General features: G+C 40.2%; 1 protein-coding gene across 3 annotated transcripts in view; it reads right to left on the bottom strand.

Annotated features, from left to right (window-relative positions):
• RIMBP2 (RIMS binding protein 2) overlaps positions 1-16,784 on the bottom strand; it is a 131,322-nt gene that overhangs the window by 8,613 nt on the left and 105,925 nt on the right. For 2 of the 3 annotated variants that reach the window (XM_009070812.1, XM_009070820.1), the window contains 5 exons: positions 15,938-16,089; positions 15,096-15,557; positions 12,814-12,963; positions 10,064-10,222; positions 5,259-5,376 (listed from right to left, as the gene is read on the bottom strand). In XM_009070812.1, the coding sequence (XP_009069060.1) occupies positions 5,259-5,376; positions 10,064-10,222; positions 12,814-12,963; positions 15,096-15,557; positions 15,938-16,089 (1,041 nt within the window). Of the gene's footprint in view, positions 1-5,258; positions 5,377-7,130; positions 7,860-10,063; positions 10,223-12,813; positions 12,964-15,095; positions 15,558-15,937; positions 16,090-16,784 lie in introns of all 3 variants that reach the window. The other variant, XM_009070805.1, reaches the window with a different exon arrangement.

Raw genomic sequence — 16,784 nt, 5'->3', positions numbered from 1 at the left:
GGCAGGGAAGAAGGAATATATCTCAGCAGTGCTAGTCCTGCCAAGGTTGGAACTACACTGCCTGTGATTTTGTTTAAGCACAGTCAAGAGTTAACACAGCCAGGAGTGCCCAAAACATCCCAAAACACTAACAAGGTGTGTTAAATTCCAGGAGAAATGGTTAGCAATGAATGAATTTAACCATGAACTCATTAAGAAAGACCATCCATGAATATCCTAACACTTAACCCTGCACTGAACTCTGTCCACTGCAGGTTATCAAATCAATTAGGACATTAAAAATGAGAATGGACATTTTGTCTCATATATCTTTCAAACTTTTCAAATGACCTGGAGAATGTGTTTAGCCCAGGATTCATCAACATCAGGATGGACTTCAGAAAACCAGATTAGAAAATGAAGCCAAAATGGCAAAGAGTGTTTTGTTTGATGGGTTTAAAAAGCTTTTCATTCTGTTTTGAAAGAGCACATGGCAGCACTTGCCCAAAAAATAGGCTGGAAAAAATGTATCTTGAAAGAAGATACATGAGGTTGAAGTCCCCCCCCAAAAAACTGTCAAGATCACAAGCCTCTTGTGAATATCTTGGCTTATTGAAAAGTCCCTCTAGCTTCAGTGTGAGCCACATACTTGTGCTCTTTGCAGAATCAACACTTATCATCCAGTTTACAAGATCCTTCACAATGAATAAATCAAGAGAGTGATGTTATGAATTATGATGAAAATGTAGTTCAAGTGTACCAAATTTTTTTCCAGATAATTTTCATGTTAATACAATTTTCACTGTAATTACCTCTTGCACATGAAAGACTGATGTCTTTGATAATAGTTTGAACATTCAATATGAAACATTTTAGAGAAATTTTTTTTCGACCTTTTTACCTCTTTTGCCTCGACATCAGATGCATTTTAGTCAACATTTGATATTTGTAAACAAGCAGAAAAAATGTTCAGAGGGTCACAGCTTTCTGGGAACAGCTGCTAAGTCTTGGGTCCAGAGCACAAGAAAGAACGTGAGTAAGGAAAAAATGCAGAAGAGCAATAGGGCAGGGAAAAATTCCAGCCAAGAAGCTTTAGGCAGGCACAAAGCACAGAAAGGAAGTGTGGGAGAAGGGCACATGGGACAGAAAGCAATGGGACACAGAGGATGGGATCCTTCCCTGTTTTGTTCCCCTCCCACAGTCATTCTGAGGCTGATACTCAGGCCCACCAGGCAATGTAAACCAGGTGAGTTAAGGAGTGTTTTGGCTTGGTTTTTCAAGTAAAAAAATATATCAATTTTTGCATGCAACTGCTCTTAATGAGGGTTAGGTGGAAACATGAATTACAGCCAAATGTATCTCTGTTCAATGCACTGGCCTGGAAGAATCTTACTCTGAAAACTCATGTTTGCTTCAGTGAAGCAGAAACCAAATAATCTCTTGATTAGCTCATTAGCCACTGATGTTATTCTTTCAAGAGGTACATATATATATTTATCCTATATCCTACATGTGCACACACATCTCTTTGTTCCTGTACAATCTTAGCCTTTGGATGCAGCCAGTGACTCCCAACTGAGGCACAGTGGCAACCACAGTTGCACTGAATTCAGTCGATACACACTGACACATCAAAGCTCATGGTCTGGCTGTAAGTCAGTCAGGTATGTTTGCTTGGAAATTCAGCATTAAAACACAATTTGCCTAAACTTTCAGGGCCTCTTTTTTTTTTTTTTTTCCATTTCAGATATCAACAAAACCCAAATGTGTTTCTTAGCTTCATATATGTCCTGGGCTGCTTCTATGGGTTGTGTTGGACACTTCAATTCCCTGTCTAATGAACTATGAGTTGTTGAGCATGTAATGGTTTCTGTGTTGATGAAGCAACAAATATTGTCAGTAGTGGGTAAAATTGTCTTCCTCATGGAATACAGTTTTTGCAATCGTGGTGTAATTATTCCTAAAACTAAGATGAATTTTAGCCTTTATCAAGTGCCACAGCCAAAGTCCTGTGTGGCCATTGCAAAAACCCTGAATCTCTGTTTAACCTAAGCCATAAATCAGAATGGTGGTTGCAAACTGGTCCCTACTGCAGGACATTGAGCTGTGATATGCAGACTGCTGTTTGTCTCTGGCCATGTCTATGGATCCAGTGGAGATGTGGTTATTCTGATGGATGATAGTTCAGGTGTGTACAGTAGTACTGCCTGGCATTAGGAGCAGCATAGCTTCACAGAGGGTCATGCAATGCAGTGTGCTTGGACTCAGTTGAGTATGGAAAGAGGCTGTGCAGAGGTTCCAGGACAGAGATTAAGGGTTGGTTGATCCTTAGAGCTGAGCTGGAGGAACTTACCTGAGAGCAGACAGGACTAAGAGCTCGTTCCCCTGGCACTGTGCATTGCATGCAATGTTGGCATACAGAAACCACACTTGTCAACACCAGCTCTAACCCGTGGGGGGCACAAAGGAGGAAGAAGGGGTGGCATTACCGTATCCATAGGCAGAGGCCATGGAATGCTGCAGGGGCCATTTCTGCTGTCCACCAATGCTGCCATAATAAGCTTCTTCTTCTACGGGTGAAATATTTCCCTCACTACCTGACCGAGACCGAGCGCCTTCACTGTTACTGTCCATTGTAATTTCTATGGAGAAAAAGGGAATGATCTTTTTATTAAAACATAGTGTAGAGTTGCCTCTGTGGAGGCTCCTGTGGGCAGGCTGAGCCTGCCTTCTTTCCTGGCTTGCACAAGTAGGAAGGCTAAACAGCAGCATAAGCTTTGCCAGATGTCTCAGCCTCTAGAAATTCTCTCCACCAGGGGAATCACAGAAATGGGAATCTAGATTTTGTGCTTTTTTTTAAAATTCACACAGTGGAAATATTGTTTGTCAGATCTTCGGCTAGGAATCATCTCTTATTATGAGGTTTAAACAATCCTACCTGCCAGATCTGCAAGGTCAAGAGCATTGTAAACTGTGTTTCACCTTCTAAAGTATCAACCTAAAAACAAAGATTAATTAATTCACTTAAATCCTACCTGCAAGATACTAATCTAAAGTATTTATAGGTTTATGGAGGGGAAAAACCTTCAAAGAATTGAAATTCTGGACCATTTTGGAGAAGGGTTTTGCCTTTGGAATCCTAAGAATATTACAGCTTTGAGGTCTTTCCACTAATTTAACCTCTCAGAACTGCCTTAGGAACTCTGGATCACTAAAGTGACCTTTTAGTTGAATAACTCAGTGAAAACCCCAGGCAAACATGTAAAGGAATAAGCTGCTGCCAAGAAATTTGGAATCCACATTTTTAAGCTACATGTTGAGACCAACAGGTTTCACATATTTAAGAAGCTCCATCATATTTACTTTCTTCTTTTATTTTAGTCTGCTTTTCACTCTGTGGAGTTACAAATTATAATGACACAACTATAACAACTTCATTCTTCAAAACCATCTTTGCAGTTCATGGGAAACATCTTATTACCAACATTAGACAATATTGTTCTTAATTCCTACTGGAACTTCCCCAGAGAGAATCTGTGGATTGTAAATAATAAAAAATGCAATAATTTCATCTTTAAGTTACACTGCAAGAAACAAAATCTGAGCTATTATTTTCTGTTTGATCTCTTTGAGCACAGATTGACTATCAGAAATTAATTTTTTATCAGATTCCTAAACTGTTGCTATTAAACTCCAAAATAGCAAAGTCATTGCTTAGCTGTTTCTGTGTCCTAACTTTGTTGACAGAAAGTCAGCTCTGATAAACTTAATCACTCCTTATTTTTTAATTAAAATGAAAATTGAAAGGAAGCCCAAAGGATTCATTCAAGTAAACTTGTCTCTTCTCTCGCTATCAGAAAAGCCTCATGTTCTAGCAGATAATAGAAAGAACTTTGATACAAAAACTTCCTTTAAGTAGTCCAAACATAAACCAGAAATCTTTACCCCTGAGAAAAACAGGCTGTTTTCAGAGGCAAAGAAATAGGACAGGAAAATCAAACATTGGTCACACCATCATCCAAAAGCTGTTTGGTTCAGCTGACAATAACCTGCCAAGAGAAGCACAAGAGCCTCCCTGGAGCTGATTCTCCTCCATACCATTTTCATACCAGTGTAATTCCATTGGCATCTGTGAAGTTTATCCTGGTTTACACCAGGATGTGTCTGACCAGTCATGGTGTATTGAAGAGACTAAACAAGTTTCGTGCAATGCATATGTGTATGTTTTCTGCTCTATGGTTTCAAAAGCAGTAGTTACTATCTACTAGATATCCAAATAACTGTGCCCACTAGGGATGTTTTGATTTTATTTGCAGTATAGGCATTTTAGTGTGCTTCTGTGAAAAGGGAAAAATATTTAATATTTAAAAATAAAAGCATCCTTTAACCATCAATCTCTTTCTTTCTGATAATCCCCATTTTAGGCACATACAAGTCAGTGAGAATTGCCTGACACTGCTTCCTTCTGCTCATGGTGATGCCTAGAGTATTGACAAATGAAAGTCCAGATTAGGGGCAGGAACCAGACCAACTTTACATCTTTATGGAGTGAAGTTCTGTGAATAGCTCACAGAACTCTTCTCACATTTGTTTTGCATGTGCTTCCTGATTTTCAGTGTAAATGTTTCTTATCTTTCAGTTTAGAGTGCAAGTTTTAAGAGATACATATTTGTCTGTAGTGTCTTCATTCCATTATCTTTTCTGCACTACTTTTTGGATTTCCTGGTATTCACCAGCACATAGATTAAGTCATAATTAAAGCAGAATAGGGATGATTCTGTAATAAATATCAGATCTAGAAAACATATGCAAGTTCTATGACCTTGTTACATTTAACAGCTTCCATTTCCCCTGCTAAATTCCAAAAAGTAGTCAAGACAATGGAAAGTGAGTCCAAAATGATGGTTGATGAATGAAAGGATGGATGGATGAATGGATGGATGAATGGCTACATTTATTTTACTGATCATATAGTAACCTGCCAGCAAATTTCTTCTTAGGCAAGATCTAACAGTATCTTAGCTTAACCAAGCTTAGAGAAGCTCCAATACCCACTAAATTTAATGAAAAGCCTCCCAGAGATGTTGATGACTACTGATCCAGCCCCCTGTGAGATTCCAGCACACCCACTTAGATGGAGATGTTTTCAGTCCCATTTCATCCCATTTACACTAAGAGTGACCTGGTTCAAGACAAGTGTGTGTTGTTTCAGTTTTAAGGATCACCTTCCCAACTCTGAGGCTGCAAAGAACAGAAATGCACCAATCTGTCCAACTAACCAATGGAAGGGACCAACATTGGTCGAGACCTTTGTGGCACTGCACTGCCATGAGAAGACCTTCGCCCTGCATGCTCCACCCTTTCAGGCCGTCCTGCAGATGCTGGATTACCTAAAAGCTAAAAAAAAAAACAACAGAAAAAAACAGGTTTGTAAGTTACATGCATGGTAACATCATGGCTATATGGTTGGACAATAATCAGGTCAATCACATTTGGAAGCATAAGCTCTAAAGGCAACTAAACTTAGTTTTTAACTGAAAGGTTAGCTGAAAAGTAAATACTGTGGCCTGGCAAACCTGCAAAAGAAAAAATGGTTCCCTGATTTATGGCAGAGTTTTGTAACCAGCAGTCACACATCAGAACGAAAAGAAAAGAAAAGAATAAGTTTTTGAAATATTCTTTTGCCTTTGTTGTTGCTGCTAAGGTGACGTTTTTATTCTCCTGAAGTGTAGTACAAGCAGTCATGAGAGCTGTGGAGGTTGGACTGCACTGAAAAGTCAAGCCTTGCTTGTGTCCAGCTCCAGAGCTTCCTCCAGTTTGCAGCATGGGAACCAGTGTGGGTCCTTCTGTCTTTGAACACATTGTGTTTCTAGAATGGCCTTCGCTTGACAAAGCCTTTTAAAGGTCAGGGAAACAGGAATGTAGACACTTCGTCTTGCTTCACCGCTGACTCTGTTCACTACCCTTGCAGAAAGTGTTGCTATTTAGATAACTAAATGGTATCATTTTAATGCTCTCCAGAGCCTATCATGCAGTCAGTGAGATTAATACAGCCTGGGCACCAATTTTGATGGGAGAAACGGGTAAGGCTCATTTCAGCATGTACTGCTAGGCTAGAAGAGCAGGCAGCTGATCTCTGCCCTTACGTGAAACGCCTTAGAATGGAGGTTTCCACTCTGGACTGTTGCAGACTGAGAGGGTAAAGAACTTGCTTTGGTCTTTAGGGAGCAGGGAAGCCTATGGATGCATCTCTCACGCATGGAGACTCTTCTCTAGGTTAATGGACAGAAATGCAAATAGACACGATCAGGCAGAGGCATCCTTGAAAGATATGGAATGGCCCTGGCCTCTCCCTTTGGAAGAAGCTGTTTGCCTGCATTCTCCTGCAGAGATGCAGTCTGCAACTTCAAAGGCAAGAAGAGATGGTCTAAAAAGGACGGCAAAGTAGTGACAGTGCAGAGATAAGGCAGAAAATGGAAATATGATGAAAAGGTGACTCCATAAATCTGGGTCACTGTCACATTGGGGGAGAATCTTGATTCTTGTCCAGAGATGTTCCATGATAAAGAGCAAGCATATCCTGAAAATTCTGGGAATGAGGTGAATAAAAACAACATGATGAAATGAATTCCTCGACATTCAAAAAAAAAAAAAACAAAAACAAAAAACCAAACCCAAAACAAGAAAGCTCAACAAAAAAGCAAAGAAAAAAGTTACCAATGAAATATTTTTCCAGTTAAAATGCAGCTTTTTTTTTTTTTTTTCCAAAGCAACATTCAAATGGGCAAAATAAAGCAAAACAATCCTTTGGAAAAATTATAGTTCAGCTAACCCTTAATTAAAATTTAGATTCAGTTGTCCTTTAATAAAAGCAGCCATTATTGTAATTTATTCTGAGGGAAAATCATTGTAAAGCAAATTAATCTGATTTCAGCATGACACAAAAGAGGACCATAAAGAAAATGCAGAAGAATAAACAAAAATGAATGGGGAGGAAAAAAAAAAAGGGGGAGGGGGAAATGTAGCAGATGGGTCCAAAGGATGGACTCTAAAAATTAATTCAGGTAAAAGAAAAAAAAGAACAAAAATTTAAAGAAAGAAAACAGACTGATTTGGCAAGCAGATGTTAGAAGAAGATTTACTTCACACACCAGAGAGTCTTCTGCATCTCTGTGGGATGACCTTGCAAGGAGACCAGCTGCCCTAGAATCAGCCATTTTTGGGTCGTTCTTCCAGCCTCCCTGAACATCTTCACGAGACAAGTGATCTGTTCTATTATATTTCTGAATTTCATACTTTCTCTCGTAACTGGGCTTGACCTGGTCACTCCTGGGCTCTACAAAGGAAGGGCCCAGGTCGCCAAAATCTTCTTCGATGCTGCTTTGCCTGGTTAAAGTTTTCCTGCGAGCAAGCAATGGCCTCATGCTTCTCCTGCAGGGGCAGTTAGCAGTCTCTGCACAGCAGCTAGGTGCCACGTTGGCAGAAACTGGATCACAAGTGTATCTGAAATTGAAACGAGATTCTTCTTCTTCGCTGCCACAGTCTAATCCACTGTCTGGGCTTCTGGATAAGGATCGGCTATACTTGTATCCTTTGTCGTCTGCAGCAAAATCCTCCATGCCTGAAATTCTGTGCTTGCCTGGGTGCCAGAAGTTGTGCTGCTGGTCTTGATTGTAGGGCCTAGGTGGTCTAGAGCCTCTAGCTATTTTGGGATTCTTTTTATAGGGCATACCTAAACCCTGCTTGTACAGCAGTTCGGAGTATTCGCCATCCTCTTCAGCTACTTCTGGAATACTGAAAAGCTTTTTACTGTGATGTATCTGCTGGGAAAAGTCAGGCTCCAAAAAAGTGGCTTCTGTGGTCTTATTCTTATAGCACTCCTTAAGATTATGTAATGTTAAAAAAAACCAGACAGGGAACAAATAGTGTGTGACAAAAAATAGAATGGGGGGGGAAAAGGGAGAAGAAAAGAAAAAAATAAAGACAGAATTAGTTTTAGAGCAATGGCAAACGTAAGACATGCAGCTTATTTAGTGAAAAGGATGTCATGCTTTGAATGAGAATCTGTGGAAAATGAAGGCATGATTAAGAAGTTGCTGGTTGTCAGATACCACATGAGAGGTCAGTACAAACAACTGAGTGATGCTCTTAACAAGACTAAACTCGTGTGTATAAAACAAAGCAATAAAAGCTGCATACAGGTTCCAGCATGGTGAATGACAATGGCACTAAACATGTTTCTTGCCCCATGTCAAATTGCTATTTAATTTTTCTTTGCAACCAGAACCCATATCTGACAGTGACAGGTCTGCTTTAGCAAGCTTTCTTGCTTTGCATCTGTTAAAGCATCCTCTGTAAGCAGCAAATGTCTTAAATCTCCTGCCAGGGAAGAACTATTCTGCAGCCAGCCTTAAAGGAGTTCTAGTTTCCTTCCTAAAACTCTAGAAACAGCTGCACCATTTTAAAGCTTGGCTTGCACAGAAAGACCCCTGAGAAACAAGCTGCTCTCTGCTGTCTTGCTCTGCATTATCAGCAATGACAGAAGAATCCTACGAGTGTCTTTGTTGGGCTCTGAGAAGAGACAAGAGAATTTGATGTAGGATGTGTTGGTTGTGACTGACATGGTTTATTGATTCTGCATCATGGAGATCATCTCTCCTTGTGCTTTACTCAATGCCCAGATCAGGGAGATGTCTGGACACAAGAGCACCTATAAACAATGCCAGGATTATCTTGGAGATTTCAGTAATACCTCTCTCTCTGAGCATCTTAAACCTAATTGAGTTTTCCATGTCCCTCTCAGGCATTAGGAATTTTCTAAGTCACTTTATGACTATATATGTTTCACCTATTTTCATTCATTTTTAAAATGTGCATCACACCTGTGAAACTTGAGACAAACTGCCATAAAAGAGGGGGAAAAAATCAATAAATATGAACAATGATAATTTTGATACACTACTACATCAAGAGAAACATGCCTGCAACTTTAACAGGTCTAAACTCATTTACTACACCAGTTAAGGTTCTGGATCTTTCTTTTTAAGTATCAACACTGGCAATACTAATTTAAAACCTTCTGATGCATAAAGAATAAGAAGAGTCTAGGGATAATTCTCTTTTTCCCAGAGGAAAGGCACAGAAGTAGCATGCAGAAGGATTTCAGTTTCAGCCTTTATGTTGGAAGAATAATAGAAACAGTGATTATTTTTCCTTTTGAAAAAGTACCTGTCTCATTCCAGACAGTTTCAGAGTAAAAGGACTGAATTTATAACACATGAAAGCTGTTACAAGAATGGTCAAAATTCTTGTATGCTTGAGAAAATAGTATTCATTTAAATTAAGTAAGAGTAGATTGAAAAAAATAAAATTGACCCTTGGGTTTGTGCTAAGAAAACATGATTTGTGTAATTGCTACACACATTTGCGTGTACAAATATGATAGGGGAAATATATGTATTCGTTATTGGGTGGGTTCAACATTCAACATGCACTTTAATTATGATACTAAAGTTGTCTTTCATGAATATTCCTATGTTAAGGAAACATTTCTGATAGCTATTTCCTACTACCTCTGGTGATCCCTTAATAACCAGAGCACAAGGATTTCTGATAATACACTGATAAACAAAGCTGATCCAACTCTCTTTCTTACAAGAATGCTTTAAATCCTGTGGAGGAGATGGGACTAGCACTGGATACAGGACAAATCACTCAGACATGAAAAACATAAGTTGTGTTTTTTTCAGTATGTACAAGTATTTATATCAATATCCTTGCTCAGAAACAATTCATTTTCTGGGAGGCACATGGAGTATATCTTCATCTAGACATGGGAATGGTCCCCAGATGTAGAACAGAAATTGCAACTGCAACAATTATATATAGGAAAATAGTCAGTTAGTTAAAAGATTAGCTATAAATAATGAAGAAAAAAAAAAGCAATAATGCATTAAAGCAGTTCTAGGTCTACAGGACAGTGAGTTCAATGGTCTGCAAAATCCATAATTGACTAAGAGAAATGCTTGGAAGGAAGAATCAAAATATGGAGGTGCTTTTAAGGATTTCCTGCAGCCACACTTACCTTAAGTGCATTGTGTGAAGTCACACTGACCCGACGTCTTCCTCCATCCTCCAGCTGCATTTCTGAGTACAGCTCTTCCTCGTCCTCTTCCATAATATCTGACAAGTCAGAACCTCTGCTGCTCTCTGTGTGGTACTCTTCCCCATGGCAATAGTGAGGCTAATTGACAAGGTGAGAAGAAAACTCCTTACTGCCTGTAAAGCTGTAAATCCTTGGATAACACCAATGAGGACTGGAGCATTTCCTAGGTTTGAGTATCACCCTGATAACCACATACAATTTGCATCATGTGGCTTGCTGCTCTGTTCTGGTGAGGAGATCATGTATAGGTTTTGTTTTGCCCATCTATGATCCAAATTCAAGAAATCCAATCTTATTCCCAGGTAATACCAAAAAAAAAGAAAAAAAATAATTATCTGCATTCACAGCACCAAATCTAGTTTTAGTCTTGATTAAATTCCCTTGATTTAAAGAGATCCTTCATGCACCAATGGACTTGCTGACCAAATTGCAAAAGCCCTAGGATAATTCACATATCATCTGTTCTTCACAGCTGTTTGTTACATCACATTAGAATTTAAAAGTGATCAGCACTTAATTCTTGCAGGATGTTACCACCACTGTGTGACATATCCAGCTGATGGCATTTGAAGCTTTAATTCTCTTACACATTGTAGGAATAGACTGGCGAAAACCATAATTGTCTCTTCAAATTAGTCCAATTATTTTGAGTTCCTGTAAGTTTTGAATTAGTTGGAAAATGAGGAGAGAAAAGTATGTCCTACTGGATTGCTACTGTTAAATAGGAGTTGCTTCCTTTTAACAAATCACATCACAAACAAAGCTCATTGTATGCCCATGGACAAATTTTAAAACAGAATCATCTGAGTGTCAGGTTGCTGTTGAATATATGAAGAGTCAAATATTCTAGAACTCTAGAGAAAAGCCACTTCTCCACTATCAAATCAAGCAACAAGAGATGGTCCTGCATAAACAATGCAAATGAGCAATTAAACGATGAAAAGCACTATCTCTGAAGCTATAAAATAAATAATAATCAATTTACACTTAGCTGTTTTGCCAGACACCATTTAACCACTCCTTCCCAAAGAGCATTTTTGACACAGTGTTTTAAAGCTATGAGGAATTCTTTCAGCCTTACATAAAAACGAAATTTGAAACCTAATCAGATCTGAGAATACTTGTAGCCAGAGAGATTTCAAATTTATCTTTGAGGATGTTCCTAGTAGATAACAGAGCTTAATATTTTTAAGCTTCAAGGAATATTACTTTAAGGGTTGCCAGGCTTCCAGGGTTCATATCCAAAGCTTGTTTGGCAAAGCAGACACACTCTACCCTTTAATGATCTGAAGTAGTAAGTCCACATGGAGCAGCAGCTTTGTACTTACATGGTAGATAACCCCAAGTTTATTTACCAAGATTAAATATGAAGTATGGTTATCAGAAAAATGAAGTGATCTTGATCCCTTACAAACACTAAAATTTTTGCACTGGGTCTTCTGCACTCCCAGGCAACCAGCAGCAGGACAAGAGGGCACAGACTCAAGCTCTGCCAGGGGAGGGTTAGGTTGGATATTAGGAAGAGATTTTTTACAGAGAGAGTGCTCAGGCATTGGGATGTGCTGCCCAGGGAGGTGGTGGATTCACCATCCCTGGAGGTTTTCAAGCTGAGACTGGATGTGGCACTTAGTGCCATGGTCTAGTAACCACGGTGTGGTTGGACTTGATGATCTTGGAGGTCTTTTCCAACCCAGTTGATTCTGTGATTCTTAATAAGATCACTATTCTTGTTGGAAAATCTTGGCCTCTTTGTGCCCAGGCTAATTTTAATCGTATACAGAGGTACAGTTTCACCTCACCCACATGCACATTTTGCAAGCACAGCATGACTGCATGGATTCTACAGATGGGACCCACTGTATGTGAAAATGGAACCAAATCAAATCCAGAGCCACATTTTAGAACACTGGGAATTTGAAGCGATGTTTATACATTTATAACTGCTTGAATATCCATAATAAACAGAACCAAAATTGCAGGAAGTCTCAGAACTGATACGAGCAAGAATGGCATTGCCTGCACTCTTCAACATGGGAGGTCAAATGTTTGGCTGAAAGGTTTATTCAACTATGCCAAGACATAAGAAAATATCTCTTTTCTAGAATTTCCATCTCTCTTGAAAATAATGCAATAAATTGGTTTATATTTGTTTTCAGTGGGCTCTGACTAAAAGTTGTTCAATTGTGCAAAATTCTGGCAACATCTTTCTGTTGCTTACAGCATGCCAAGCATATATGATGTTGGTTTCCTGTAACTAAGATTATGGGTTATGGCTTTCATAGAACACAGAAGTCCTTCCCACTTACCCTTTTTTCCACAGGATATTTTCATATGTAGTAGTGACACATCAGACAGGAAAGCCCAGAACCCAAACATGACAGTCTGGTCACATTTTCTATTTCAACTTCTTCAGCTTGATTTTCCCAGTTTCCAGTGCTTAAACCTGCCACATGGGATGATGTTCCCATGCCAAGCATTCAGTTCCCATTAGGCAGTGTTATGCTCCAGTAACAGGACATGCATCTACCTCCCCACGATTTAGCTGCTTGTCTGTCCAGTTTACCAACACAGCCACAACAACCAGGAGGTGACCTGGACAGCCTGCTGAGCTTCAGAAATACTTGTTTCATGCCAAACACCTGACACAACAACAAAACCAGGCTACTTACTTGCTTTCCAAGCTCTGACCCTTTTAGGAAATCATCAACTGAAGCTCCCCTTCTTTTGACACTCGGAGAGTCGTAGCCATCCTCCTCCTCATCTGAGTTGGCATACTGGGCCACGTTACTCCTTTCACTGAACACACTCCTTCTCTCCATCTAGCAAAGCAACAAAAAATGGAAAATTGTGAGGCAGAATTGGTCCTGAAACCAGTGGAAGAAATGGCAAATATAAGGGCTCAAAGCACACAACATTTAAATCTAGTCATGGTTTGCAGCAATGGGTCCTGAAACCAGTGGAAGAAATGGCATGGTTTGCAGCAATTTTAGTTTCCTGTCTGTAACCTTTTAGGAGTTTTTAAGATGTATTTACTTGTTGTGGTTTTTTTCACTCATCAAAGATTCTATGTTTCTGTGTGACCCTTCTAGGTTTCTTCCCTGTACCATAATGTCAAAATTCTCAGTATTCTACAGGCAGAGGCTGCTGATTAAGACACTAATTTCCCCTTGGCAGAGGGTTAGCAGATGACCTAACACTACAGCATTTTTGACCTCAATATAAAAAAAGCTATAGAGTGAGACTTCATGTTCTTCTTCTGCTCTAAGGTGACTTTTGGTTCAGCTACTAATTCCTTGTGCTTACTCTCATGACAATAACCATCAGCCACTTAACAGGCAGGATGAGGTCAGGGAGAAGACACACAGCTCCTTGTGCAGCAGCTTACCACAAGCAAAGAATTTCTTCAACAGGGAACTAAACATGACAAATATCACTGTCAGAATTTGATTTCATTTAGAGTGAACTCATCTGTAAACTTCTGTTCAGATTCCTGAATCAAACATTTCAAGCAGCACTAAAATTAATGCAATTAAACACAGTTCAGAGCATGTGTTATGTCTGCAATTTTCAAAACCAGAAGTATTTCCGTTCTCTTGCCCTATATTGTTTTTAAATCAACTTTCACCTCAGAGAGCCTAAGAAACCAATTGCCTTTTCTCCCTCTATTTCATTTATTCCAGTTTTATTATTTATAAACAAAAAGAAGAAATATACACGTGCATATATATGTATTTATCAGACCTCACTGATCCAGAATTACTCATCTTCCCAAAAAGTGTCATCACCCACTGGCTCAATTGCATCCCAAAACAGGGACAGTCAATCAGTTGGGGCAATTAAGACATGAGTGAGCTGTCAAAATCAATGCAGTTATTTTGGAGATACTATGGGAGACCAAAAAACTGGACAAAACTGATGAGTGCCAGATGAAGGACCATCAGACACCACAGCTTGCAAAAAAGTAAGAGACAGTTGTGAGCAGCTTGTGACGAGAGAGTAACTGCCCAGGGCACTGGGAGTATTTAAATATTGCATACTTGAGTAGAAAAACCAGAGCATGTTGTCAGGATGCATACACATCAGCTGTACTGACCCCAGAGCCTGAAATATGGGATTTAAATTAACTAGCAAACATCTGAGTCACTACAGCAGCCATGGGTCATAGTGATCTTCAAGCCAGGGATTGTCCTTTGGGCAGTGATGCTGCTAGCAGCTACAAGAGGAGCTGTAATGAAAAGCAGTTGTAAACATCTGTGAAAAATGTAGCTCTGAGAAAGGCAAATATGTAAAATTGCCTGTGGATCCACAACAGCAGACAAAATAGTGCTTTATGTGCATCTCGAACGCTGTTCGCTGCTTTGCAAAAGCAGATGGTTTTAGAATACAGACATGTCTCTTATCTGACTGCTGGTTAGCTTCCCTCATGGAAAGGAGTCTCTGTCCTCATTTTGGAACTGTCAAAAAGATTAGCTTTCACAGTAAATCTGCTCAGGACTCTTGTCTATTTGCCTACTTCCAGACCCATTTTTAAACTGCCCTGTATTGTTTTGGTCTCTTTCAAAGTACTTCAGTACTTGGCTGACTTTTCTCACACAGACACAAGCCTCCCTTTTGACTCCCACAGGATCCATACACAAACTTGGATTTACTATTTTTAGTTACTTTCTCCCCCTCCCCAGAAGTAAGGCTCTGCATTTTTGAGCCATTTCTAGTGATGTTATGGGGTTTCTATGCTAATCAAAAGCTGATTAATGCTCCTTATGGTTACAAGCATATTTATGGAAGATGACACGATTTTAGCACACTGCTTCTTCTCAAACTATGGATCTTCAGACTTTAGGAATGGTTAGCTGCTCCTTAAACCACATGATGAAAAAAATCTTTGATGGGATGTGACACAATGAATAAATCCAACCCCAAAAAAAAACCTTAAGGAAAAGTTTGCCTTTACCCTATTGCTCTCTGCAACTCTTTGTGCAGCTTCTCTTGCCATGGCTTTTGCAACAGTATTTGGGACAGGTGTGCCTTGAGGTTGAGGGAGTATTCGGTTGGGTGATGGAGACCTCCTCCCCTGCAGTGGGCTGTGGAAGTTAGGTGGCTCAAGCATGTGTCCATGAACAGGGGATGCCGAACGAGTCTGCTCCCACGACTCATCCATTTTTAAATGTGGACCTAAATGTTCTTCTTTGGTTTCTGGGGCTCTGGCACTTGCTAATGGCTTAGATTTGGGAGCAGTTCTGGGGTGAGGGGTTGGAGGCACCAGTAGGTCAGATGGAATGGCAACAACAGAAGAGTCCACTGATTCCCCCTGGGCAGAGAGAGTTCGAACAGTAACTTCCCTTGCTTCCAAGCTCCTTAGTCTCAGTAGCTCCACCAGTGTGCTCTCTGCTGTTGGAAAGATCACCTCTGCCACCTGAGGACACAAACAAGCGACTCGTGAGCATGAAGACATTTCCTTCCCTCCCCTCAACCCCACTAAACTACAGCATTCAAAGTCTTCACATGGAGTGAACTATGGCCAGCACAGAGTGGGCTGTAAGAGCCCAGCCAGGGCTCCACACCACTTAGCAGCAGTTGCCTTTAATCCTTTCAACTCCTTTGTCCAAAAGCTTAGATGCTTCTAGAAAGAAAGCTAATCAGCAAGTCATGCACCAACAGAAGAGCAGGGTCTACTGAAAGCTGAGAAACCCCTGCACACATTCAAGGGCTGTCACATCTTTGTTGTTGCCTTTACCTGTCAGTTGAAATTCCCCAAAAGTAGATGGTCAGTGCAACAGTGGAAGGAGAACTCACCCGTTGCCCTTTCGCATAAACACCATAACCTGTGACGTTGGCGCCGTGGGAAGTTCCTGTCGCGGTCAGAGTTGGGGGTTTCCAGGACACCTGGATGGTTCCTGGTGTGGACCCAGCCCGTACAGTAACATCTTGAGGTGGAGCTGGAGGACCTAAGAAAGATGGGACTGGTCACTGTTGAGCCTTAGATCAGAATTAAGTACGTCAGTTGATACACCTGCAAGCTGGAAACTACAGATCTCAAAGCATTTCTTCTTTTTTTAAGAAGACAAAATATCCTTCTCACAGTTGTTATGTAAAAGCAGGAGCACAGGCTCAGCAGGTCATGGAGCAGGAACTGACCATCAGTTACAGCCAGTTACTAAGCTATATTTCTTTGTAAGATAGCATGTACTTGCACCTTGCTCTGGATCTATTTTTAACCCTCCAGGCTGTATAACTGCTACTTACTCTGAATGCAGGAGATCTGAACAGAAAATCACAGGGAGAAAAAGGCCCAGGATTGGCACTGTTAGGGGAAAACTGCTGCAAGTGACAGCAAGTGACTCTTTGGTGTACAGATCTGCACTGAATGCACACTACATGCTCAGAAATCACTTTGAAATTGTGTCTCTCTGGTCCATCAGTGGCTCCAAAGTCATAAATTAAGGGCTAGGAGCACAGTGAACTAAGGTGCAAAGTGGACTGCAAGGCAAAACATCAACCTCTTCCACCACCAGCACACTGGTTAAAGGACAACTGGGCTCAGAATCTTTGCTCTGCTCTGAATAAAAAATGTCTACTAACCTTTTAAGGCGTTTACAGTATGTTAGTGTAACAGCACACCAAATGCATCCTTAATTAAAGG

This window comes from Acanthisitta chloris, unplaced genomic scaffold, assembly GCF_000695815.1.
Source record: "Acanthisitta chloris isolate BGI_N310 unplaced genomic scaffold, ASM69581v1 scaffold2110, whole genome shotgun sequence".
Classification (NCBI taxonomy): domain Eukaryota; kingdom Metazoa; phylum Chordata; class Aves; order Passeriformes; family Acanthisittidae; genus Acanthisitta; species Acanthisitta chloris.
This window is presented reverse-complemented; position numbering and strand designations above follow the sequence as displayed.